We start from the raw sequence: 23,012 nt of genomic DNA, 5'->3' as shown, positions 1-23,012 counted from the left end.
GTGGGTGCATGTATAGTGCAGTGTACTTTGCTGATTTGATTTTGATATATTATTAATCATTAATCATCGTTGATGAGATTAATGATCACGATCAAGAGATACAATTTAAAGTTTAAATTTTCCAAATAAAAAAACAATCATTTTAAGAGGCAAGATACCAAAAACGGCGCCGATTAACGATCAAAGGACACATGGGAATTTTTCAGAGGCAAGATTGAAGTTCATCCCAAGAACTTCAGAGGACGATTTTACAGCAAGTAATTACTTAATTCATATTTCTTTAATTCGAAAACATAAAACTGGCAGTCAAACACCCAGGGGAATTTCAATCGATTTTTCCTCAAATAGCGATGGTTTCCGTGGATTGCGACTAGACGCTTAGTGGAAGCTCAAACAACAAAAGCTGGTACGAGTTTCGTAAGCCGATTAAGGACGAAAGCTCGAACGACGGTTGCTACAGTAGATTCTGTTCTAGGTAAGTTGATGGATGATTGGAGAAGCCTGAAGCGGTAAAGGGGTGAAGGGAGAGAGTGAGGGAAGAAAATGGTTAGATTTATGTTGGAGATGAGTGAGAATAGGAGAGAAGTTTTACCGCTACAACTTGTTCGAGTTCGAAGTTGAAGACGAAAAACAGTGCTTTCGATTGACGTTTCAGCTCGATGGAGGTTAGGAAGAGAGAGGGAGAGAGAAACTGAGAGAAAAATAAGGAATGATGATGGGGGAGAGAAGGGATGGGGGAAGATCGCTGATCACCGCCGCTGTTCGGGACGATGAACAGTAGATTGTCCATAAAATAAAATTATGTTTAATAAGGTTGATTCGCTGTTTAAGGGTATTTTGATCGCAAAAATTGTATTTATGCTGACATGGATAATTTCTGTCCATAAACATTAACGCTTTTCGGACGGATGAGTTTTGAAAAGTGGACGTTTTAAAAAGGGGAAATTGTCCAAAACCCACCATCAATTTTTTCGAATTCTCTTAAAACTTATCACAATTTTGTGAGATTTTATTTTTCAAAACTCACCGTAGGTTACACCACCGTTAAAGTTAAATGACTCAAATTGTCTACGTCAGTCTAAATGAATGTTTTATGACTAAACTGTCCCTGAATGGTGACTTAACCTGTTAAACCATTTTTTTTACCGAAATGCCCTTAAGCGCCCAAAATGGCATCATAGCATGGCATCATAGCAAGCCGAGTGAGCGAGAGTGTCGAGACCGGAGAGTACTCTGAGCGAGAGAGTGAGAGAAAGAGAGAGAGGAGAAATCATGCCTTGTTCTCTTTCCTTCCTTCAGAGTGCGTTCGCTTCTTCACAACAACTCACTCTTGGACCCAAATTCGTAGCAGCGAAAGCAAGTCCATCTCTGGTTATTGAAGCAAAGGCCACAACCAGGAGGGAAGACAGGCTTGCTCGACATGCCCGTATTAGAAAGAAAGTTGAAGGGACACCAGAGAGGCCAAGGTTGTCTGTTTTTCGCTCCAACAAGCATATCTATGTCCAGGTGATCGATGACACTAAGATGCACACCCTTGCTTCAGCTTCAACAATGCAGAAACCCATATCTGAAGAAATTGATTATTCTTCTGAACCTACAGTTGAAGTGGCAAAGAGGGTTGGTGAAATCATTGCTAAGAACTGTTTGGAGAAAGGAATCACAAAGGTAGCATTTGACCGGTGTGATTACCCTTACCATGGGCGTGTTGAAGCCTTTGCTAATGCTGCGAGGGAACATGGTCTTCAATTCTGAAACTTGGTAGTTACTTTTTCTGTTTCTCCAGGCAATCAACATTGTTTTATGTTTTACCCTTTTTTGTTCTTCTTAGTCACACATGATGGACTAATTAGATGTGAACGAAAATTTTCTTGGTCTTCTTAGTCACATGTGATTGATGAAAGAATTAAATGGGAATGAGATCTATCCTCTCCAGTTAAAAAAAAAAAACAGAATGTTCTTTCTCTCAACCCAGAGTATCTCACTGCTTTAAGAGACTCTTTTGAAGGTTAGGGTTGGAGGTTCATCACTGGTATAGAACGGAAACGGAAGCAAGGTGTTTTGAACTTTCTGATCCATGTTCATTTAATTCCATCCAGACATCTACTTGTATGGTCACTGCTTGTTTAATCCTCTTTTACTTTGACTAAATGTCAAAAGTGTTCAGAAGATGGTTTCAGCCAATACCATAGGGAAATTTTTTAATCGCATCTAGTTTCCCCATCTCAGGCTTTGCCTTCTAGAGCCTTGCAGTCTTGCTATATTTTCTGCTAAAGTGTCAATTTATATGTTCCTGTCCAAAGGATGATTAATGTTGTTGCTTGACCAATTATTGTCCTTTGTAGTCAATGTAGAAAGTAATCTGGTAAGGATTGTTAAATTAGCACATTTGTTGCACAAGATGGGGATAATTTCACTGTAAAAGAGAAATAGGTTGTGTACATCAGAAATGTGTTTATATAGTTCAGTGTATAAAGTGGCCGCAATGCCCTTGTTCCAATAGTCATATCTCCAATTTGGGCAGCTTTTATATTGCCTCAAGTCCCTGTAGGGGTGCTCAGAATGGACAAATGAACATTCAAAATTGAAATTGCATTCTCAACTCATTGCACCGTGGAGCTTCATAAGAAATATATTTGTGGAGAGACTTGCTCCAATGAACTTCCATGTGGTCTCCTTTCTTCCTATATTAATCATTGATAAATGCATAGTCATAGAACTAATGGCTTATGGTTCCACCCAAAAGTAGTATTCAATTCTCCAATTCACTGAGCTCAAGATATATTCCTCCTTAAGACCACAACTTTTATTTTCTTGATTTATGACTGTTTATGTAACTTATTGCTTTTAAACTTATGTTAGCATTGTTTTTCACAGGGGTAGGGATGCAAATTGGAAGTTTCAGATGTCCATAGATAGTGAACTCCAAGGGAGCACAACAATCCGTCCTTGTGAGAGGACACGGAGCACTGGGGCAAATAATGTTGCCGAAGGAAGAGATCCACTTCCTCTTTTTCCCGTGTCTCCAGCTGTGCAGGTTCAGAATCTAGTTCTCCAGAGTCAGAGTAGTGATCAGCAGACAAGAGTAATCAAGGTGGTGCCTCACAATCGTAGATCTGCAACTGAGTTAGCAGCGTGGATTCTCCAGTCCATACAAAAAGAGAGGCAAAAATATGATTCAGTTTGATTCAAATCTGATGGCAATGATCAACATTAATCCCACTACACTGAAGTCAGTAATCCGATCGTTCTTCTCAAACGATGAGAGAAGCAGCGGCCGGTGAGAAGTTGCGGACTGTATCCGGACTGCCCTTCTTCTCAGACGAAGGGAACAGTCTTGATGAGCATCCGACCGTTCTTCTTATCAGACGAAGGTACGAGAGTTCTTCTCAGAAGTTGCAGACTGTTCTTTTTCTCAGACTGTTCTTCTGAGAGACGCATCCTGTTCTTCAATCTCAAACAAAGGGGAAGCAGGGGCCGATGGAGGAAGAAACCAGCGGCTGTTTTGGGTTGAATAATTACGGGGGAGTTGCGGACTGTTCTTCTCAGAGACGCATCCTGTTCTTCAATCTCAAACAAAGGGGAAGCAGCGGCCGAAGGAGGAAGAAAGCAGCAGCTAATGCTTGGGTTTTGGGTTGATAACGACGGGGTAATTTTGGTATTGCAAAATGGACAGAAAATAATAAAGGGTAAAATGGTAAATGAGGATGAGTTTAAGAAAAATGCCGATGGGTTTTAGTTGGTGATACGCACCAACAGATTATTCAATCGCCACGTCATCCTTCCACGTATTACAAAGTAAAGACCTTACACAAGTCGTACATGGGAAAATCAATGGCGACGTCGTAATCGGATTCGGATCGATTAGGAAGGGCTTCGACCACTAATTACAACTGTTATCTGTCGAAAGAAAAGTTCTCTCGAACTTGCAGCCCAATAATCCTAGTTTTGTAAAATTACAAATTTTGGCAGAAGAACGTCAAGGAAAACGATGATAGTAAGGTCAGAAGAGTCATTTACTATACTATGCTTACAGGTTCAGGAAACCTTCGAGTTCGAACGAGACGACAGTGAGAAGCGTGTATCTTCTCCAGAAGCTTCTTCTCTCTTCTTGTTTTCTCTTTCACACCTCTCTCTCTCTTCGCGCCAAAACCCTAAACCTTCATTTCTGTGATTTAATAACTGATTTTGTAAAGAAGCTTAAACCTCGTCTAGTCCAACTCTCGGAGGTTCGTTAATCCTCTTTTTCCAGTTGAGAGGATTGCTCTTCGAGTTTCCCTATTTCGCTAGAGAAATATTTCCAGAAGTTGAAGGCTTTTGCCGGATTCATTTGGCGCCTAAATTATAAAGATAGGTTTTTTATTGTGAACTTTTGGTTTTGTAGGAAAAAGAAAACGAAAACCGTAGAACATCTAAAACCTTGAACCGCCTGGAGGAACAGTATGGCGACTTCGGTTCTTCTTAGATCGTTGAAGCGTTCATCTTATCTTTCTGCTTATGGATCCGTATGTCTTCTCGACCAAGTCCTCGAATTGTTTTCATCTCACGAGTAACCATTTCTTCGTGTTGTGTGATTGCTTGGTTTTCACTTGTTAGCGAGATAGGCTATCTGATCCATATCAGTATTGTATTCTGTTAATTGGAATTGGCTTTATTTTTTCAAAATTTAGTCAGAAGCTTCAAATTGCTTATAGTTTTCTTGATTTTCATATAATTGGGATAAGGACATAGGGCTTTGTAAAAGTGAGTTGTAATTGATTCTTCTTTTTTCTTTTAGCAATGGATTTTTTTTTTAATAATGCAGTGATGATGAAGCTCCTTTTCCTTGATTGATAATAGTATCCCTTAGGGGATTTTTTTTTTACTGAAGAAAGTATTGATGCTGCTGTTGATGTTTCTGTGTCCCAAAATCACAGACTGATAAAAAATGTCTCTTTTTATTTAATTCCTACCTCTAAGATGAATCACTTTTTTTATTTTCATTACTACGCGTTATTTTTTCCCGTTATTTTTTTTTCTCTTACAATTACACGAATAGAAATTAAAAATGCATTAGAAGAATCAAAACGGGAAAAATTAACGTGAAGTAATGAAAATAAAAAAAGAGATTCATCTAAGAGGTAGGAGTTAAATAAAAAGAAGGTAGTATGTTATTATTTGGCTAGCGGTGAACAAAAGTTTATGTTGCATTACTGAAGCCAATTCCTATGCACTACTGTATTAAACCATCCAGTTCCATTGGATATAAATAGTAACTGAACATTTGGTCATTAGCATTATTGAACGGATTTTAGTCAACCAAGTGAAGATAGCATTAGGTGACAAGATTTAGACTATTCTCGTTTTTATCAATTAAATTTCTAATACATCATTCTGAACATGAAACTTTAACTTTTATAAAACATCGTTCGTCTTGAACCAACTGGGGAAACTTGAATAACTTGTTCATTGACATTTTTTTCCCTCTATTTTGGTTGTCCTGTGCAGTTGACTGGCAGTGCTAAGAGCTCATGGACCAGTGCTGCATTGGGTTATAAGTGGGCAAATTTGTCCAGACCATTCAGGTATTTTCTACTGGGTTTGGTTGCGTTATTGCTTTTAATCATGCGCTTCTTTGTTAACTGGGGATGATTTTTGTAACGATCCAGCTCAAGGCCTGCTGGGAATGATGTTATTGGTATCGACTTGGGTACCACCAACTCATGCGTTGCAGTTATGGAAGGAAAGGTTGAATTTCGTCCTGAAAGATTCACTTGTTAGATTTTCTATAACATCCTAAATAAGATGTTTCATTTCTTTTCATGGAGCTTTATCTGATTCTTACTTTTGTTTTTTTGTTTTGTTTTATTTTATTTTATTTTATTTTCATGTTCCTGATTACTGCAAATTTTCTGGTGCAGACTGCAAAAGTTATTGAAAATTCTGAAGGAGCTCGGACTACACCTTCTGTGGTTGCCTTCAACCAGAAGGGTGAGCTCCTTGTAGGAACTCCTGCCAAACGTCAGGCTGTGACAAATCCTACGAATACTTTATTTGGAACTAAACGACTTATTGGCAGAAGGTTTGATGACCCTCAGACACAGAAAGAAATGAAGATGGTTCCATACAAGATAGTTAAGGCTCCTAATGGTGATGCCTGGGTTGAGGCCAACGGACAACAGTACTCGCCAAGCCAGATCGGGGCTTTTGTTCTGACTAAGATGAAAGAAACTGCAGAATCTTACCTTGGGAAGTCTGTTTCCAAAGCTGTGATTACTGTCCCAGCTTATTTCAATGATGCACAAAGACAAGCAACAAAGGATGCAGGAAGAATTGCTGGTCTAGATGTACAGAGAATTATTAATGAACCAACAGCTGCTGCATTGTCATATGGCTTGAATAACAAAGAGGGTCTAATAGCTGTCTTTGATCTTGGTGGTGGAACTTTCGATGTTTCTATTCTAGAAATCTCAAATGGTGTTTTTGAGGTACTTAATTCATCTCTTTCCTTTTGGTTCTCCCAATTTAGGATTTTATCATCTCTTTTATTTCTCTCAAATCTTTCTCCTCCTTCAGGTCAAAGCAACAAATGGTGATACTTTCTTGGGTGGGGAGGACTTTGACAATGCTCTGTTAGAATTTCTGGTGAGCGAGTTCAAAAGAACAGAAGGGATTGATCTTTCAAAGGACAGGTTGGCCCTGCAGAGACTTCGAGAAGCAGCGGAGAAAGCTAAAATAGAACTTTCATCCACATCCCAGACTGAAATCAACCTGCCATTCATCACTGCTGATGCATCAGGTGCAAAGCACATGAACATCACATTGACTAGATCAAAGTTTGAGAGTTTGGTTAACCACTTGGTTGAGAGGACCAGAAACCCATGTAAGAATTGTTTGAAGGATGCTGGCATATCCATCAAGGATGTGGATGAAGTTCTTCTGGTTGGAGGAATGACCCGTGTGCCAAAGGTACAAGAAGTAGTTGCAGGGATCTTTGGCAAGAGTCCAAGCAAAGGGGTGAATCCAGATGAGGCGGTTGCTATGGGAGCTGCAATTCAGGGTGGCATCCTTCGTGGTGATGTTAAGGAGCTGCTGCTTTTAGATGTTACTCCCCTATCCCTTGGTATTGAGACTCTTGGTGGTATCTTCACTAGGTTGATCAACCGAAATACAACCATTCCCACAAAGAAGAGCCAGGTTAGTCTGCATGTCCAAATTTTGATCACTCAAGAAAATTTAAATTAATGTTTGTTTATTACATACATAGGTTTTCCTTTTGACCAGGCTAGTATGCTTAATTTAGGCAATTTAAGCATAGATTTAGTGTTGATTTAGGGTTCCCGCTTTTGGGCTTGGGTATTTATGCTACTGCTTGGCCCAGCCTGAGCCCACTGAAAATCCAGGTTGGGTTATTTGCATTTGGGCATCATGCTGATACGAGACATAGTAGAAACTTGTATCATATGATGATGAATATTGTGGAGCACTTTCATGCTTTGTATATATTAAAATTCCAATTGCATTTAGTAAATATAAGTTTGTAAAATTGACACTTTAAAAATTAGTTTAGTATGAAAGGATGATATAAGCATACTAAATGGGATGTCCATACTTGTACCTAGGTCCATGTCTGTATTTGCATTTGGGCATCATAGGTATCTATCTATTCCTTTGTAGCAGACTTTCAAAAAACAGCCCAGAAACAGAATCTGGCAGGTCAGTGGTTCAACTGATTCAACCCTTAGTTAATCTTGTAAGACTCAGACTAGACTGGATGGTTGGATTGTCGGACTTAGAAACCAGAGGGAAATATGAAATTTTCAATCCTAGATTTTAGTTTTCCCAAAAACCATCATCATCCATGCCTTTTCCCAACTATATGGGGTCAGTTACATGAATCCTGTTTCACCAATCCTTATTGCCATATACACTGTTAAACCGTGAGTGCTTAAATCATTTCTTACTACTACCCAAATCGTCTGATCCACTATTAACCCAAGCAAACCATCTAAGCACTAGCTATGTTTTAGTGACCCCGCTGGCTTTCAACAACCCACCTGGGCCACCACTTCATAATGTATTATAAAATTAATATTAGGGGAGTTCAACTCACTTCTTATTTACAAAGAATTGCATATTACCATTTAAGCCACAATAAAATTTGTGTTTATTTTGTTTATTTAACTAGAGAATGACCCGTACTAAGTACAGAGCAACTACAACTACAGTAGCATTTAGTTTGAAATTTACAATTTAATTATAAAAAAAATAAATTAGAAAAATTAATATGGGTCTTACATCTTTGTAATTCACAATGTATTATGACTTATTTTTGTTTGAAAATCACTATTAATTTAAGAAATTAAATGAGGTCTTGTTTGTAAACAGTAATCCAATTTAATTGGTATTTACTATTTATTTGATAAATTTATTTTTAGTTTTTTGCGTTTTTTTTTATAAATAGCCATGTCTGTATCGCTTCAAAGTGGATTGAATGTGTTTGAATAAACCACTTCTAAGGTAGTTATTCTATTTGAAAGTGGAATTAACCACTTTTGAGATCCTTTTTTCTAAAAAATTGGAGTGCCACGTGTCTGAATGGAGGGATTGTTGACTGACCACATTCCTTTAATATATATATATACACTACAAGATATGTATTGTCAGTGATTAATGGTCACTTTTCTAATCTTCATTCAAGTCTTAAAACATGGTCGCTGTTGTCACAAATAAAATAAAAAATGAATCAATTTGCAAAAAATTTACAGAAAATTGGCATGTCTCTAATATTAAATATTTCATATTAAAAGCAAGTGGTGATTAATGAAAATTATTATTTATCAATAATGGAAATGGTTCAAAAACACAAGTAGTGATTTAGTATCTGACCTGTGACCTGCTGACTAGTCTGCTGATACAACCGGATGGGTCACCAGGGCGCTGATCAAGTTGATGCTTTTTTTGGGGGGAAGTGGACCTAAAAACATGGCTGGGTGACTCATGACTGTTCAAACAGTTAGATCGCAGTTTGAAAACGCATTGATTGCTTTGCAGAGCTATTTCTGATTACATATTTTTTTAATATAAAATTAGATAAAAAATAATTATTACATGTAAATTATGTAAAATATACAAAACAATTATTAAGAAATGTACATAAAAGTAATAACGGCATATATTAGTACTTATTTTTGGTCCATTCTGGTTGGGTTGGAACCACCTTGATACACACTGCTGTGTTTAAACCAGCAGGGAAATTGTCACCCCAAGGATGGGTGGTTAGCACAGTTATGGCCTTATGAGGGAATGCTGACACTAGTGGAAAATAGAAGTATTTGAGCCAGTACCATGAATAATATAGACTTGGATCAGTTTGCACCCCGTGGAATCTGGTCATCCCTACTACTGAATTCATCATCCGCAACTGACTGGTGCATTTGAATTCTCAGGTGTTCTCAACAGCAGCTGACAACCAGACTCAGGTGGGCGTACGGGTGCTGCAAGGTGAGCGTGAGATGGCAGCTGACAACAAGCTCTTGGGTGAGTTTGAGCTTGTAGGTATTCCACCTGCACCTAGGGGCATGCCCCAGATTGAAGTCACATTCGACATCGATGCCAATGGGATTGTCACTGTTTCTGCGAAGGACAAAGCCACCGGCAAAGAACAACAGATTACAATCAGATCATCTGGAGGGCTTTCTGAGGATGAGATCGAGAAAATGGTAAAGGAGGCCGAGTTACATGCTCAAAAGGACAAGGAGAGAAAAGAATTGATCGATATTAAGAATACTGCAGATACAACCATCTATAGCATAGAGAAAAGTCTTTCTGAATACAGAGAAAAGATCCCCAGTGAGGTTTCGTCAGAGATTGAATCTGCCGTGGCAGATCTTAGGAAGTCGATGGCAGGCGAAGACATCAATGAAATAAAATCCAAGCTGGATGCTGCAAACAAAGCCGTTTCAAAGATTGGTCAGCATATGGCAGGTAACTCCAGTACTTCAGGGTCTCAAGGTGGTGACCAGGCCCAGGAGGCAGAATACGAGGAAGTAAAGAAGTAGATATAGTAGGTCCCAAGGTGTCGAGAATTTTACAGGTATCTCGTATTTTTGTTGAATGCTTGTAGGGGTTTTTGGCTATCATGCATAAGCATTAAAACTGGCGATTACAATAACTGTTTAGAAAGGGAGCCGTTACCAGCTTCAATTTTTTTTTTCTTTTTTTTTTCACACGGGATTTTTTTTTATCAATAACCACAGATTTCATTAAATGGAATTAAACTTAGAAAGCAAAGGACCTAGGGTATCTTTTAACTCCCCGGTAGTTGGGAAAGCACCGAAATCGGTTTCAGTCGATGCAAGGCCTGTTCGAACAGCCTTTGTTACCTTGCATTGAGAATATCGCCCCATAAAATAAAATACATAGGTACGGAGATATTCCCAGTGTATGGCTGTAAAGGTTGTTCGAACGGGCCTTTATACTGACTGAAGCCGATTTTTTTAGGGGTTAGATCGATGTTTCTTCACTGTAATCGGGATGATTTGAGCGAGATCCCAACTCGAAAGAGAATAGACTTTAGGAGTTCCTTGCCTTGTGAAATTGAAAGTACAAGGCTCCTGCCACTTTTAAGTTTTTATTGAGTTTAGAAAAAACTATTGTTCAGTAATCTGAATTTTAGGGGTTGTTTCAAGTCAGTTCTTGAACTTTAAAACATGTCTATACAATACTCGGATTTTCAATATTAGTTAATTTTGGAAAATGTCAAAATTACCTATAAACCAGTTTGGTGGCATTCTTGCCTCTTAGTGATGACCGAGGCCTAAGGTCAACAAATGCGGACGTCACTCGCCTATCTTGTTGCTATTTGTTTAACATTCGGTTCCAAAATTTCTTATTAAAAATATAGTTAAAAAATTAGAATCTTAGTGATTGACTGATGGATTGGAAGTTTAGAACATGTGAAAGTCAGAATTGGGCCTGAGGCCTTATGTTGGACTAACTCTGATGTCAAGCCCAATTCCTCCGACCCAGTAATTTGACCCATTCGGATTATCGGGCTCGGGGTTGGGATACACTCGGATTAATCAACCAACCCACGTTGAAATTTAACGTCGTTGTGGGATGTGGTGCCACCTTCTCGTTTCAAGGTAGAAAGAACTGGGAGGTGGTGAGGTTGGGAGGAAAGGTAATTTTGATATTTTCAAAAGTTGAGTGGCGCATGTTATGTGATATGGATAACTGACTTGAACCAAACAATTTTCTGTCGAGTTTATTTTCAAGTTCCAACCGGACTCGCTTAAACCATTGTTGGTTCTATTATCGGACCCTGGTGCACGGAATCGTCCCGGTTCACGTTTGAAACGCGAGATAAAATAATTGGCATTGTTCAATGAGCCGTAGATGATGCATCATCTCTTAAATATTTGTTTTCCGCCTATTTTAGAGAAAAAACAAATGCAGCCTACAAAATCCAATACCGAGAATATCATAGGCCCTGAACATGCGAACGTGATGAAGATTGACGCATTAAGCGTTTTCTATCATGGCTTAAAAAAAGTGTTCATTATTTTTCTAGGGCCTTTGCCTTTTTTTTTGAGTTCTAGGGCCTTGGGCCTTTGCCATTCGAGCCAAGCAATTGCGTACTTACAGTGCAATTTTTTTTTTTTTTGTTCGAAACTGAAATTCATTAAAGCAACACAGTACAGGAAACTAGAAAGTGGAAACAGACCCCCCCAAATCTTCAAGTCTCTAACTACATAACACATAACCAGATTACCCACTACTAAATACACAAACACACAATCTACCAAGTACCTACAAATTGAAAAGAAACAACAAAACAAGGCCAGCACACTTCACATAAAATCCGACTGAGCTACAAGCTTAGGCACGCCTGTAGAGCATCCAGCAGCTATAAAGGAGGCTGATTCTCCAGTAACAAAGGATCTCCAAAATCTTTGGAAACGAGCAAACGAGCAGCTTCATTGTTCTTCCTTTGAAGTATAAACATGCATAAATTTCACTTTGATCGATTTGGAGAGTTGATTAATATCCTTGACTGGAACCCATAAATCAGAAAGAGAGCCAATTATATCGATTCAGTGTAAATTTCCAAGTAAAATTGGCCAACGAACATTTGAAACTTCCATACAAGGAATTACGTTAGTTTTACCTCGCAATAAACAAAAATTATCTACTGCATCTCACAACCATCAAGTGACTACAATGCCAAAAGATGGCCAAAATCAGCACGATTCTTTTCTAGGGTGGGAATTAGAAAGTTTCTTTGTAATTAGATAGTAAATCTCATATGAGCTTACAAGAAACAAAAGTCAACGCTTTGTCATCTTGGTGATCCACGACTTGCTTGTTTCATTGGGTGGTTTCCAGATGATATCCTCAAGTTTGCTACAAAAGTTGTTGTAGAACTGCAGCACAAAAGCTTAATCACATCAGTATTCATATAGGAAAGAGCATCATCGGATCAAATATGAAGTTCCTTTCTCCGAAGTCTTTTTGCTCTTTTTCTTTTCCTTCAAACTTTCGTTCTTTTTCCTTGTGGAAGGTGAGATGGGGTTGGAGGCTCTTCTTTTTAAGTGCAAATAAGAGAAAGAACCGCACATTCACTGGGTCAGCATAGTGGTTAACAAGGAATTGCGAGACACAAACATGTCAGAGAGAACCTGACCTTAAGAAATTCAACTGCATCTCCAGCTACTTTCTGAATGTCCACCATGAAAAATGAGGGAGCAATTCCAAATACCTATTTGGTCATTAAGTTGGAACGTGAGTGTTTTTAGAAACATGTACAATATTTAATTAAAAGGTACTCCGTAATAAGCGCTAAGCAAAAATGGATATGGACTGTCTTACTTCCAAAATTACAGAGATATGGGTGGTCTTATTTGCGGAAAGCCCTTCCACCCTCATCTGAGTAACAACACAATATCTCAGTTCAAGTCCTAGAGTAACAGTTAAGTATAAAATATTAAATAAAAAATATACGGAATAAAATGAAACAATACACTGAGAAGTAGAAGTACCAAGTTTCTTCTTTCCAAACAAAAATATCATTAACCAATTATTCAATATCACCAAGTTTCCAAACACCCTGAGGCAAGAGGCAGAGATGTCTCAATCCTTAAGCCTAGTTTGAGATTTAGGGCCCTATAAGATGAATCGTACACCTTATGCCTCAAGGTATGAGGCTATGAAAGACATAAGTCTCAAATGTTAGGAGATGAAACATTTTCCTTAACATAATTGACGTTTGTTAACTTGGAGTTACCTGCCATATGCTGACCAATCTTAGAAACGGCTATAATATGCCTCATAACCTCACACAAGTTGCTGTACACGGGATTATACAACCACTGCCTATGCACCCTTGTAGCCCCACACCCTGCTTTACAAAAATAATTTCATATACAAGAAGAAAAGAGCTGTAATATTCTCTTTGAACTTGTTTACAGCAAACCAAGAGAACGTTTTTCCCAATATTTCCTGAATACAGTCTGTTGAACTATTTTTGTTCTTGAAAATCTTTGCATTCCTCTCCTGCCAAGTGCACCAATAACATACCCTTCCTTAACATATTGTATCTGGTTAATATTCTGTTCAAATATGCAGTCCACACAAAAAAGGGTACCTTTGTGGGAACATTCTTGCCCCAAACAATATTCACCAGAATTATCTGGCCTTCATATCTAGAAATAAAATCGAACAATGATTTAACTGAGAAATTCCCAGATTTTTTCCACTCCCAAATTCTTCCATCTTCCTCCCAATATCAACTTGAATACTATACAATTTGTGCAACATTTCCACCATTGAATCTACTTCCAAATCATTCAAATCCCTTCTGAATTAATGGTCCCATACCACATTATATTTATGTCTACATATTTCTGTTATTCAATTTCTTCAATATTTTTGGAGGCTTAAGCCACTTTTTTGTTATCTCACAAACATTCAAAAATGAACTGCTAAATGAAGCAAAGAAACAGAAATCTAAGAAGCAAAAACGATTGTGAACCCTGAGCTATCTACCTTGTAATTACGAATATGGGTCTTGAAGCCCATGGATTGTGCAACAACTTCCATACTTGACAGAACAACTTTTGCTGGTTTTTTTGAAATAAAGCGAGTCTGATGCTTTGCAGAATCCTGCCAGGAGAACTCAAGCTTTTAATACAATAACAATGTAATACTATCAAATAATCAGACAAGAGAGAGAGAGAGAGAGAGAGAGAGAGAGAGAGATGTGGAAATAGGAGCATTTGGGCCAGTTTTCAGTGAAGTAGAAATAATTTGATGAGTGACAGTGGGAATGGTTTCCCTTTCAAGGTGTTGTAGAACCCTGGAATTCCTTCAAAAGTGACCTTTATGGACTGGATGACAGTACTTAATAAATGTTTGACCAAGGAGATTTTGATGAAAAAGATGATTGGTTATTCTTCTTGCAGTTGTCTTCTGTAACCATGAAATTGAATCTATTGGTCACCTGTTTCTTCATTGCACACTTGCATGGAGGCTTTGACCTGTGCTTCTTAAGGCAATGAATGTATGTTGGGTCTTGTCTTCATCAGTAAAATAGGTTAAGGGGGTTGGCATCTAGGGGGGTTGAGTAGGAGAGGGAAGAAAATTTGGAGGTCTGCTCTGGTTGTGTCAATGTTGAAAGAAAGAAAATAGAGGGTATTTGAAAACAAGCATCACAAGAGAGAGGTTATTAGGTATTCATTGGCTTATGGCATAGGTGACTGACTATCTGCATCTGGTAATTTTTCAAATATTCCATATGGCAGGAGTTTTTCCTTAGATATCAGGCTAAATGCTGGGCTCATCCAAACCATCCATTAGTTAGGGGACGCTCTCTGAATCAGCCACAGGTTCACTTCCCTAGTCCAAGTTATCCCTATACACCATGTCTTGTTGAAGAAGTCCCAACTTACATGAGCAATCCAAGATATCAAGATTCTAATCTAAAAAATGGCCCAAAAGAAGGGCTTATTTCGATCATATGGCAAGGGGTTTAAAAATAAAATTTCTCTAAGAATAGAAGTCAGTCAAACAAACATGTGGGCCCCTTTGGTCCCTCTAAAAGGAATTAAAAAATGCATTCCCATATAGGAAGTCAAGAAATGGGAGTAAAATGCTAATCTTTCAGTAATTCCAACATAAAATATAAATTTTGGAGAAGCAAGAGCAATCCAAACCTGTCCACGGTTGAACAGTGCTGAAAGATTCAGCCCTTGAGAGAGAATTATTAAGTCAAATGCATTTAGAATAAGAGGACCCATATCATCATTCCCAGGTTGCTCATTAACCCGATGTTCCTACAGAAGTCCGTATCATTGATTAAAAACTAAAACAATTATATTTGAAGTAACAGAAACAACACTCGAACAAAATGTTTTAGAAAATTTAAAGCATATAAGGAGTTCACAGAAATAGCTACAACCAAAATCATGAACCATAGAACAGCTCCAATGTTTTACACAACACTTTCCATTATGAAAAATCTCAAATACAACACTAACCTCAGGATCATCAAAAACAGCATATACATCATCCAGGTTAACATCCTCATACTCAACAAGCCTAACAGGAACATAGTCCTTTCTGAACCACTCATCACGCCTAATCTCTTCAATGCAAATACGCTGCACAAATTGAGACAAATTTGAGTCACCAATGCAACAAAACAAATGTTTAATTCCATTAAATTTGTTAAAACAAGAACATAAATGGTATATCCAAAAAAATCTAAGCCCCCATGTGTTAATTTCCAACATGAACATGTTTAAGCTTTTGAGAACCCCCTTCCCACTATTGATGTAATTCTTGATTCACAATGTACTATTTCTAGAGGCCAGCACTTCCATTTCCAAACCTAATTTTTAACATGAAATTAATTAGATTACCAATCACAATTTGTTCACCAAACAACAGAAAGCTGGTTAAAATTTTAGAATTCCCAACTGTATCATGCTCATGCACCGTGAATTCTTTGTCCTAATCAATGTTGTCAAAATCTTATGATTTCCGATACGATTCACTATTTTAATCATGAATCCCAAGGGTTTCAATTCAAATCTTGTGTTTGAATCCTTTTCTGCAAAAATTGTATTTTTGCTTGAATCCTACGATTTGATTCAGAAATCTTACGATTTTACGATTCAAATAAATCCAATTAAGAATTAGTTCTCTACTTTTTTTTTTGTTTATATTTATTTTTGTCATGGGAGACTTTGTTTATATCCCTTACTAGGAAATGATTTATTTACATTATTCAAAACTAGAAATTGAGTTTATTTTCTATCATATGTAAGTTAAAGGGCCATTATGTGGATTTGTTTGATTTTCAAATCAAACTTGATTGTATCACCTTAGGCTTCTATTGTATAAGTGGTAAATTCTATTGTTTTAAGTATATATATGGCAGATATAGATCAAAAATAGGGTAAAGTCACTTTCCTATACATATTTAGCCTTCTAATATATATATATATATATATATATATATAATTTTTTGACAAGTTTGTCAAAACTAGAAATAATCTTACGATTTACGATACGATACATGATTCGATTTGATTAAATTTTCTCTACAATTTACGATATGATTATGATTTTCAAAACATAGGACTCTTAATTAGTTATTAAATGAAGAGCTCAACTCAATGCAACAAGGAGAGAATATATTCCTGGCAATGCACGAGTTTGAAGCTCCAAATTACCACTAATGGTGCAAAATATCAGAAAAAAGACACGACTTTTTTAAAGGTGAAAAACAGACATGAATATGAAATCTGTACATATAGATGAATATCACAGTAAGGGTGTCACAGCTAAACAAACTACAAACATATAAAGCCCAATTAAGCCATCTACTAATTTCCAACATAATCATATACAAGCCTGCCTCATATGTCAATAAGGTTAATGAGGAGTTCCATGCAACCAAAGAAAGGCAACTTCTTAATAATGTACAACCATGGGCTTCAAATTACTATTTTCCATAAATGATGGCATAACATGTGATCTTGTACATGCACAAGTCTGAAGTGTTCAACCATGTACAGATGGCATTTAACTATAAATCTTATATCATGCAGGTTCATGTAGCCAGGTGAGATTTTTTGGGTGGAGCTGTTGTTTGAGAGCATAAATTACTTATCCTCCTTTCATAGCCACATCAAGAAGCTTTCAATTGATTTCACTAGCATGGATTACTAACTTACAACCCAGATATGCAACTTTTGTTGTAGCTTGCCTGTAAGATGATAAGAAAATGGGACTCCTGACTATGGAACCAAAACAATTAAGTTCCTGTATTTTCATCATAAGCAATAATGATAAGCATCATAGTGCAAGGCTTTGGGCCCCAGTGGATAATGAACACTCAGACACAGCTGATACTTACAGTTTCAGGGTTTGGATCCAAAATTCTATGAATTAAGGATTTCGCTCCTACTGGAAACCAAGATGGGCAGGAAAACTCTGCTTTCTCAATCTGTGGAAAATATGACAACAGATCTGGATTTTATTAAGAGCAGAAGTTGCAGGAAAAACAGCCATCAATAGAAATAGATGTGATAAAAGGCCATAATGATAAATGAGCTCCATCTCAGCTTTGAATTTTTCTCCCATATTTATATTATCTATTGAGAATTTTTCCATACAATAAAAGAACAGAATGTAATCATGAATTCATGATACAGAAGGACAAATAGTGTCCTTTAAACTGTAAATCCATTTGGATCATTTAGACTAAAACTTTAGTTTAGGAGTTCCTCTTCTCTGAAAGGTCCCAAAGTTAACTGAATTGAAACAAATCCAGTGAAGGTAAGATAACAAAAAATTCTGAGCTAGCAACATGCCTTACTGTACAGTGTGGTGAGATCGACCTCATCAAATGGGAGATATCCTGCCAGTAAAACATAAAGGATAACTCCACAGGACCAGACATCTGCTACAGCACCATTGTAGCCCTTATGGCTAAGTACCTAAAAAAGCATGCACAGTTTCATACTGGGGAACATTTGGAGATATAAGAAAAAAGTGGATGGGTATCAAAGTTACTTTTAACTCAGGAAGTCATTCTGATAAGTACCTCTGGTGCAACATAGTTAGGGGTTCCACAAGTAGTATGGAGGAGGCTAACTCCCTGCAGGCAAAAGTTAACCCATGTAATGAAGGGTTTTAAATTTAACATTGACTATCTCAAAGCTAGGAAGATATTATTTTAGTCCAACCAAAGTTTCACCTGTGCAGGCAAAGCACTGAGACCAAAATCTGAAATTTTCAGATTTCCTTGAGAATCCAATAGAAGATTTTCAGGCTGTGTAAGAGAGACAATTGTAAGAATTTCATGAAACAGTAAGTGAAAACTAGTTCTCAAGATGCTAACCATGGAACACCTTCAAATCTCTGTGGTAGACACCCTTACTGTGGCAATAATCCACACCATCAATGAGCTGCTGGAAGTATCTCCTTGACTCAGTTTCACTTAGCCGCCCTTGGTGAACCTGCACAAACATGACCTTCCATGCTCTATCACCAATTTAGGGAACAGGAAAGAAGCGCATATCACACCTGTGTGTAGCACTTGGAATTTGAGTTAGATGACTCACTATTTTATCAAACAATTCCCCTCCTGTAATGAACTCCAATATTATGTATATCTTTGTACGGCTTGCCAGCACCTAAAGTGTGGTTGATTAAAGTCAGGGAAGAATTAATTACCATAAAGAGGTATACATTTATAAAACAGAGGATCGATATAACAATTTTGATGTGCCAAAACTTAAGGTGTAAAAATCATGCCTCATGTAGACGAACAACATATGGATGTCTGACTAGCTTCATGATGGATATCTCCCTCTTAATCTGAATGGTAAAAATAAAGCGGAACACTTTAGTGAAGAACTCAAATTTACAAATGCGCAGCATGATTCAAGGAAGAAAGGAAAAAGAGACACACAAAGGGGTGGAAGACCCTCTCCTCCCCCCAAAAAAAGAATCTGAAAATTGCATACAATTCCCCATAAATTTAATGAACTGTAATTACAGTCCCCCCCCCCCCCCCCGAAAAAAAAAACAAAAAAAAAAAACCAAAACAATCTTTAATACCAAGCTCGCCACTTAGTAAGGAATCTACTTGTGTTTGCTTGTCACTTCTCCCCCAGATTAGTTAAATATCTCAACTCAACTCAGCCTTAAACCCAACTATTTGGGGTCAGATACAGAGTTAACTAGTTAATAAATTGGTTTTACTTTAAAAACTTTAGTATCATTGTTTACAACTATTATTTCTTGCAGGTTCTTTGTTGTGTTATAAATTGCATCATTTTTTAGCTGTACTCACTTTTTCCTTAACAGTTAATATCCACTATAAATTTTTGTGACTTGTTATAATTGATTGAACTGATATTAAACTTCCGTTGTGATTCATTATAAAAGGATAATATAGAAATAGTAGAAATATATGGTCAAGTAAATTAGGTTAAATGTACAATAGACTTAAAACAAAACCTAATATTCAGTTTTAATTTATAGCCTTTTTTGATCTTCTCATTTTCATAAAGTGAATTTCCCTCCTTTTACCCTACCTTAGTCCACCAGAAGAGAATATCTGGCTACACAGCTGCACATCCACCCACACACACAAGGATGAAAAGTTCAGTCACATCACATATAAATAATGTACCATAGGGGTCAAAATTTGTAAAACACATTTCTGCATCAAAAAGGGTTGATTTATGGCTTATAACATCGTATTTAAAGAAGAACTGAGCATAAAGTTATAAATTGAAATGAGTTTCTAATGCACCATCAGCTAATTACTAAATTTCAGGCGTGGTTTCAGTCCATAGGTCTTAAAGCACAAGATCGGGGGTACAACATGTGTGGGTTATTAAATAACTGAATTGCGCATCAAAGAAGAAAAGAAGGTTAAAATACAGAAATGTAACGGAGGAGCTTTGCGTGTGGCAATGAAAGTGTGCCTGAACCACATGTTAAATGAAGTTTGTCAATAGTACTCAGCAACATTACAAAATCACAAAAAAAAGGATGCACTTCTAAAGTTTAAACACCGGAAGTTCATGCCAAATGACCGAAAAGATTGCATGCAAAAAAGTGCCAATAGGTGAAGAATTGATATTAATGCCAGTGAGAGAAACTAGCTAGACTAGTATTGACCAAAAAAGAAAAACCTAGACCAGTACTGCAGCTGCTGATCAAATACCACCGGTACCAAAAGTTCCGTGCCAGTGGGAGAAACTAATAGACAGTATAAATTCGGGGATTTGCCTTTCGAGGGGATAAACTTTTCCCTGCAAATGGTAAGCTGAATTTTACTCAAACTCATGGTTGCATCAGTTGAGATACAGTTGGAAGTGTTGAGGAGAGAACATGGTATATGAAACTCCATCTTTCTTCAAATATAAATTTGTCGTGGAGTTCGACTAGAAAAATATGTCAACAGAGCCAACAAACTGAGAAGTGTTCCCGCGTTTAATCTCCATCGGCCTTAAACAGGCTCGACGGCTATAAAAATAAATTGTAACACTAACGCAAATGAAGCCCTAGAAACCCGGCAGATCTCTCGCGAACATACGGATGCAAAATAAGTGCAGATAGATTAAATGAAAAGAAAAGAAAGGGAGGCAAATAAACTTTGAATAAAAAATAAACTAAAAAGAAGACCTGGTCGATCATCTTGTGCTTGATGATAGTGTTGCGATCGAGAACTTTCATGGCGACACTCTCACCAGTTTCAGTGTTCTGAGCGAACTTAACTTTTGCGAAGGTTCCTTCGCCGATCGTCCTGCCGATCTCGTATTTCCCAACTTTTCGAACCACCATTTCTGCTTATGTCTCTCACCCTCTCCAATTAGTTTCTTCCTCTCGAGGAGCTCAACGAGCATTTCACACTCACTTTTGATATCAATTCTTTTCTAAAAATAAATAGTATCTCACTGTCTTGCCTGCTCTGCTCTGATGAACTAGGGTATGGAATATGAATTGAATTGAAATCCGTGCAGAAAAGCTTGGATTGGTAGGTGTCAATACGAAGCAACCAATAGCGTGAGCAAAAAGAAAAAGAGAAACAGAAACAGTGGATTATCGAGGTTTTCTGGCCGGTCCAAAACGAAGGAGGCGGAGGAGTAGCCGAGATTCGAGAATGATTACAGCGAATAGAATAATGCTTTGGTTTTATGGAAGGGTTCGTTGTGGGAATTCGCAGAAGAGTAAAGCCAGCGTTATATGTAGTGTACTTCTTTTACGCCTTTACTTTCTTTCAATTTTGATTCAAAGCATTGATTTTTATAATATATATATAGACTAGTTCTACTTTTGCGGAATTGAATTCTCTTGCTTTGCCAAATGGCCACTATCTCTGTCAAACGACAGATGATAGTCGTAGGATTGGAAGACATGATGAGGACACGAAACGAGAAATCAGTGAAGTCATTAATCATTATTGAAGTTTGAAGATGAAACATTGAAACGAGCCTACCTCAGATTTCGGAATAATACGACTTACGGAGCTCAGTCCGTCTTTTCTTGTCTATGTACCATGTACTTCTATTTTCTTGTACATGCACTCTGTTTTTTATACCAGAAGTTAAGAATCTCTTGGTTTGGAAAATATTTACCGGAATTTAATTCACTTTCCATGTTTTTTCTTGTTCTTTCGTCATGTTTTCCTGCCGCATTGGTTGAGTGTCGGATTTTTTTTGATACCATAAATTGCTTAAACTTCCCCTGAATTTTTTAAACATTGTTGAAATTTTCCTAAATTGATAATTGTAATCATCTTTCTTGAACTTTTTGACACTTGCAAATAAACCCCTTTAGTTCGAAACTGCTGACAAAAGACAGGAAAATGTCTAAAATATTCATACAATTACTATTGAGGTTGGTTGTTATGTAAAAATAATAATAATAAAAAGGAGAATTTAAAATTGCAAATTTATATTGGATAGATTGATAGGAAAGACAAATTCAAAAAATAAATCAATTTTAGAAAAGAGAGTGAACAAGCTTGGGCTACTGATTCACATGAAAAGAAAAATTGAAAAAAAAAACCATTTTTGTGAAAAGTAACTAAATGGGTATTTTGGAAGTTTTCATGTCTCTTTATATAAGATTTTCACAAAAGGGGATTTATTTACAACTATGTCACAAAGTTCAAGATAGGTGATTGCAATTATCAAACAAGCAATGTTTCAACAAGGGTCAGAAAGTCAGGGAAGATTTCAGCAATTTACCTTTTTTATTATTTAATATATTCCTCTAGAGAGTCTGAATCACCCTACTAGAGTGATCTGACACCACAAGCGGGTTTCATTTTATGGAGGGTCTTAGTCTTATGATGAGATTTACGATGTCAGCTCGTGTTGATGGTAGTGGGGACTAGAATCCACATCTCCACTAGACCAACCAACTGGGGTACCAACTGGGTTTTTTTTTATCTAATTTTAGGCAGCATTTGTGTGCAATGTTCACTCCAGCTGGGGATATGCTACTCGCATTATTGTCTATCATTTGCTGCTTAACCAATCCCACAAGTATTTGGTACACATGTGGTAGGAAGTTCAGATATGCTCCTTACACACAATCCCAATAGCATCATAACAAACCATTGCAATGCTACATCCGGAACATCTCTATGCTTATTAATAAGGTTTAAAGTATCGATACTTTCTGTGTATTGATATTTTGAATGATATTCCTATATTTTTTATTTTTTTTTTCGTATGTGTGTGTAATGGGTTCCAAAAAAACACATGTAAACAAATGTACCATGAACCAAAAGGTACAATACGATACACTTCATATTGTATTGAATTTTGAACATTGGTTATTAAATGTTGAAAGGTTAAAGCTATTGAACTTGTAATTTTGTGTTGTTTTCTGATCCATTGGGTGATCGAGTTGCGATCTGCTATAGGCAAAATGTATAAAATGGAATGGGTTGGAGACAAAATTATGCATAGCAGACTGGCAATACATCTTTTGCTTGC

General features: G+C 37.1%; 2 protein-coding genes and 1 pseudogene across 8 annotated transcripts; 2 read left to right on the top strand and 1 right to left on the bottom strand.

The window, feature by feature from the left end:
- The first annotated feature begins 1,213 nt into the window (after positions 1-1,213).
- LOC148850754 (large ribosomal subunit protein uL18c pseudogene) lies at positions 1,214-3,009 on the top strand (annotated as a pseudogene). Its single transcript, XR_016098796.1, has 2 exons — positions 1,214-1,758; positions 2,875-3,009. The product of XR_016098796.1 is annotated as a large ribosomal subunit protein uL18c pseudogene (transcript).
- On the top strand, positions 2,943-10,182 carry LOC148850753 (heat shock 70 kDa protein, mitochondrial). 3 transcript variants are annotated; one of them, XM_088942965.1, is made up of 7 exons: positions 2,943-3,999; positions 4,382-4,502; positions 5,485-5,561; positions 5,646-5,724; positions 5,898-6,464; positions 6,553-7,173; positions 9,426-10,182. In XM_088942965.1, the coding sequence occupies exons 2-7, from the start codon at positions 4,440-4,442 to the stop codon at positions 10,035-10,037; spliced, it is 2,019 nt and encodes a 672-aa protein (XP_088799091.1). In that variant the 5' UTR covers positions 2,943-3,999; positions 4,382-4,439; the 3' UTR covers positions 10,038-10,182. The 3 variants fall into 3 exon arrangements, with proteins under 3 accessions (XP_088799091.1, XP_088799089.1, XP_088799090.1); XM_088942963.1 differs by having other exon boundaries at positions 3,896-4,226; XM_088942964.1 differs by having other exon boundaries at positions 3,914-4,078.
- A 1,511-nt stretch (positions 10,183-11,693) lies between these two features.
- Positions 11,694-21,564, bottom strand: LOC148850752 (CBL-interacting serine/threonine-protein kinase 8-like). 4 transcript variants are annotated; one of them, XR_016099339.1, is made up of 16 exons: positions 20,689-21,446; positions 18,805-18,867; positions 18,612-18,683; positions 18,399-18,506; positions 18,245-18,319; positions 18,092-18,145; positions 17,859-17,984; positions 17,402-17,491; positions 15,516-15,638; positions 15,192-15,311; positions 14,026-14,142; positions 12,850-12,906; positions 12,665-12,739; positions 12,297-12,404; positions 12,149-12,196; positions 11,694-12,034 (listed from the first exon to the last, which is right to left on the bottom strand). XR_016099339.1 is itself a non-coding variant. In XM_088945206.1 (15 exons), the coding sequence occupies exons 1-14, from the start codon at positions 20,845-20,847 to the stop codon at positions 12,309-12,311; spliced, it is 1,335 nt and encodes a 444-aa protein (XP_088801332.1). In that variant the 5' UTR covers positions 20,848-21,296; the 3' UTR covers positions 11,694-12,034; positions 12,297-12,308. The 4 variants fall into 4 exon arrangements, 3 of the variants coding, with proteins under 3 accessions (XP_088801332.1, XP_088801330.1, XP_088801329.1); XM_088945206.1 differs by lacking the exon at positions 12,149-12,196 and having other exon boundaries at positions 20,689-21,296; XM_088945204.1 differs by lacking the exon at positions 11,694-12,034 and having other exon boundaries at positions 12,049-12,196; positions 20,689-21,296.
- Positions 21,565-23,012: the final 1,448 nt, after the last annotated feature.

This window comes from Nelumbo lutea, chromosome 5, assembly GCF_056320005.1.
Source record: "Nelumbo lutea isolate HS-2025 chromosome 5, American lotus-T2T, whole genome shotgun sequence".
Classification (NCBI taxonomy): Eukaryota; Viridiplantae; Streptophyta; class Magnoliopsida; order Proteales; family Nelumbonaceae; genus Nelumbo; species Nelumbo lutea.
This window is presented reverse-complemented; position numbering and strand designations above follow the sequence as displayed.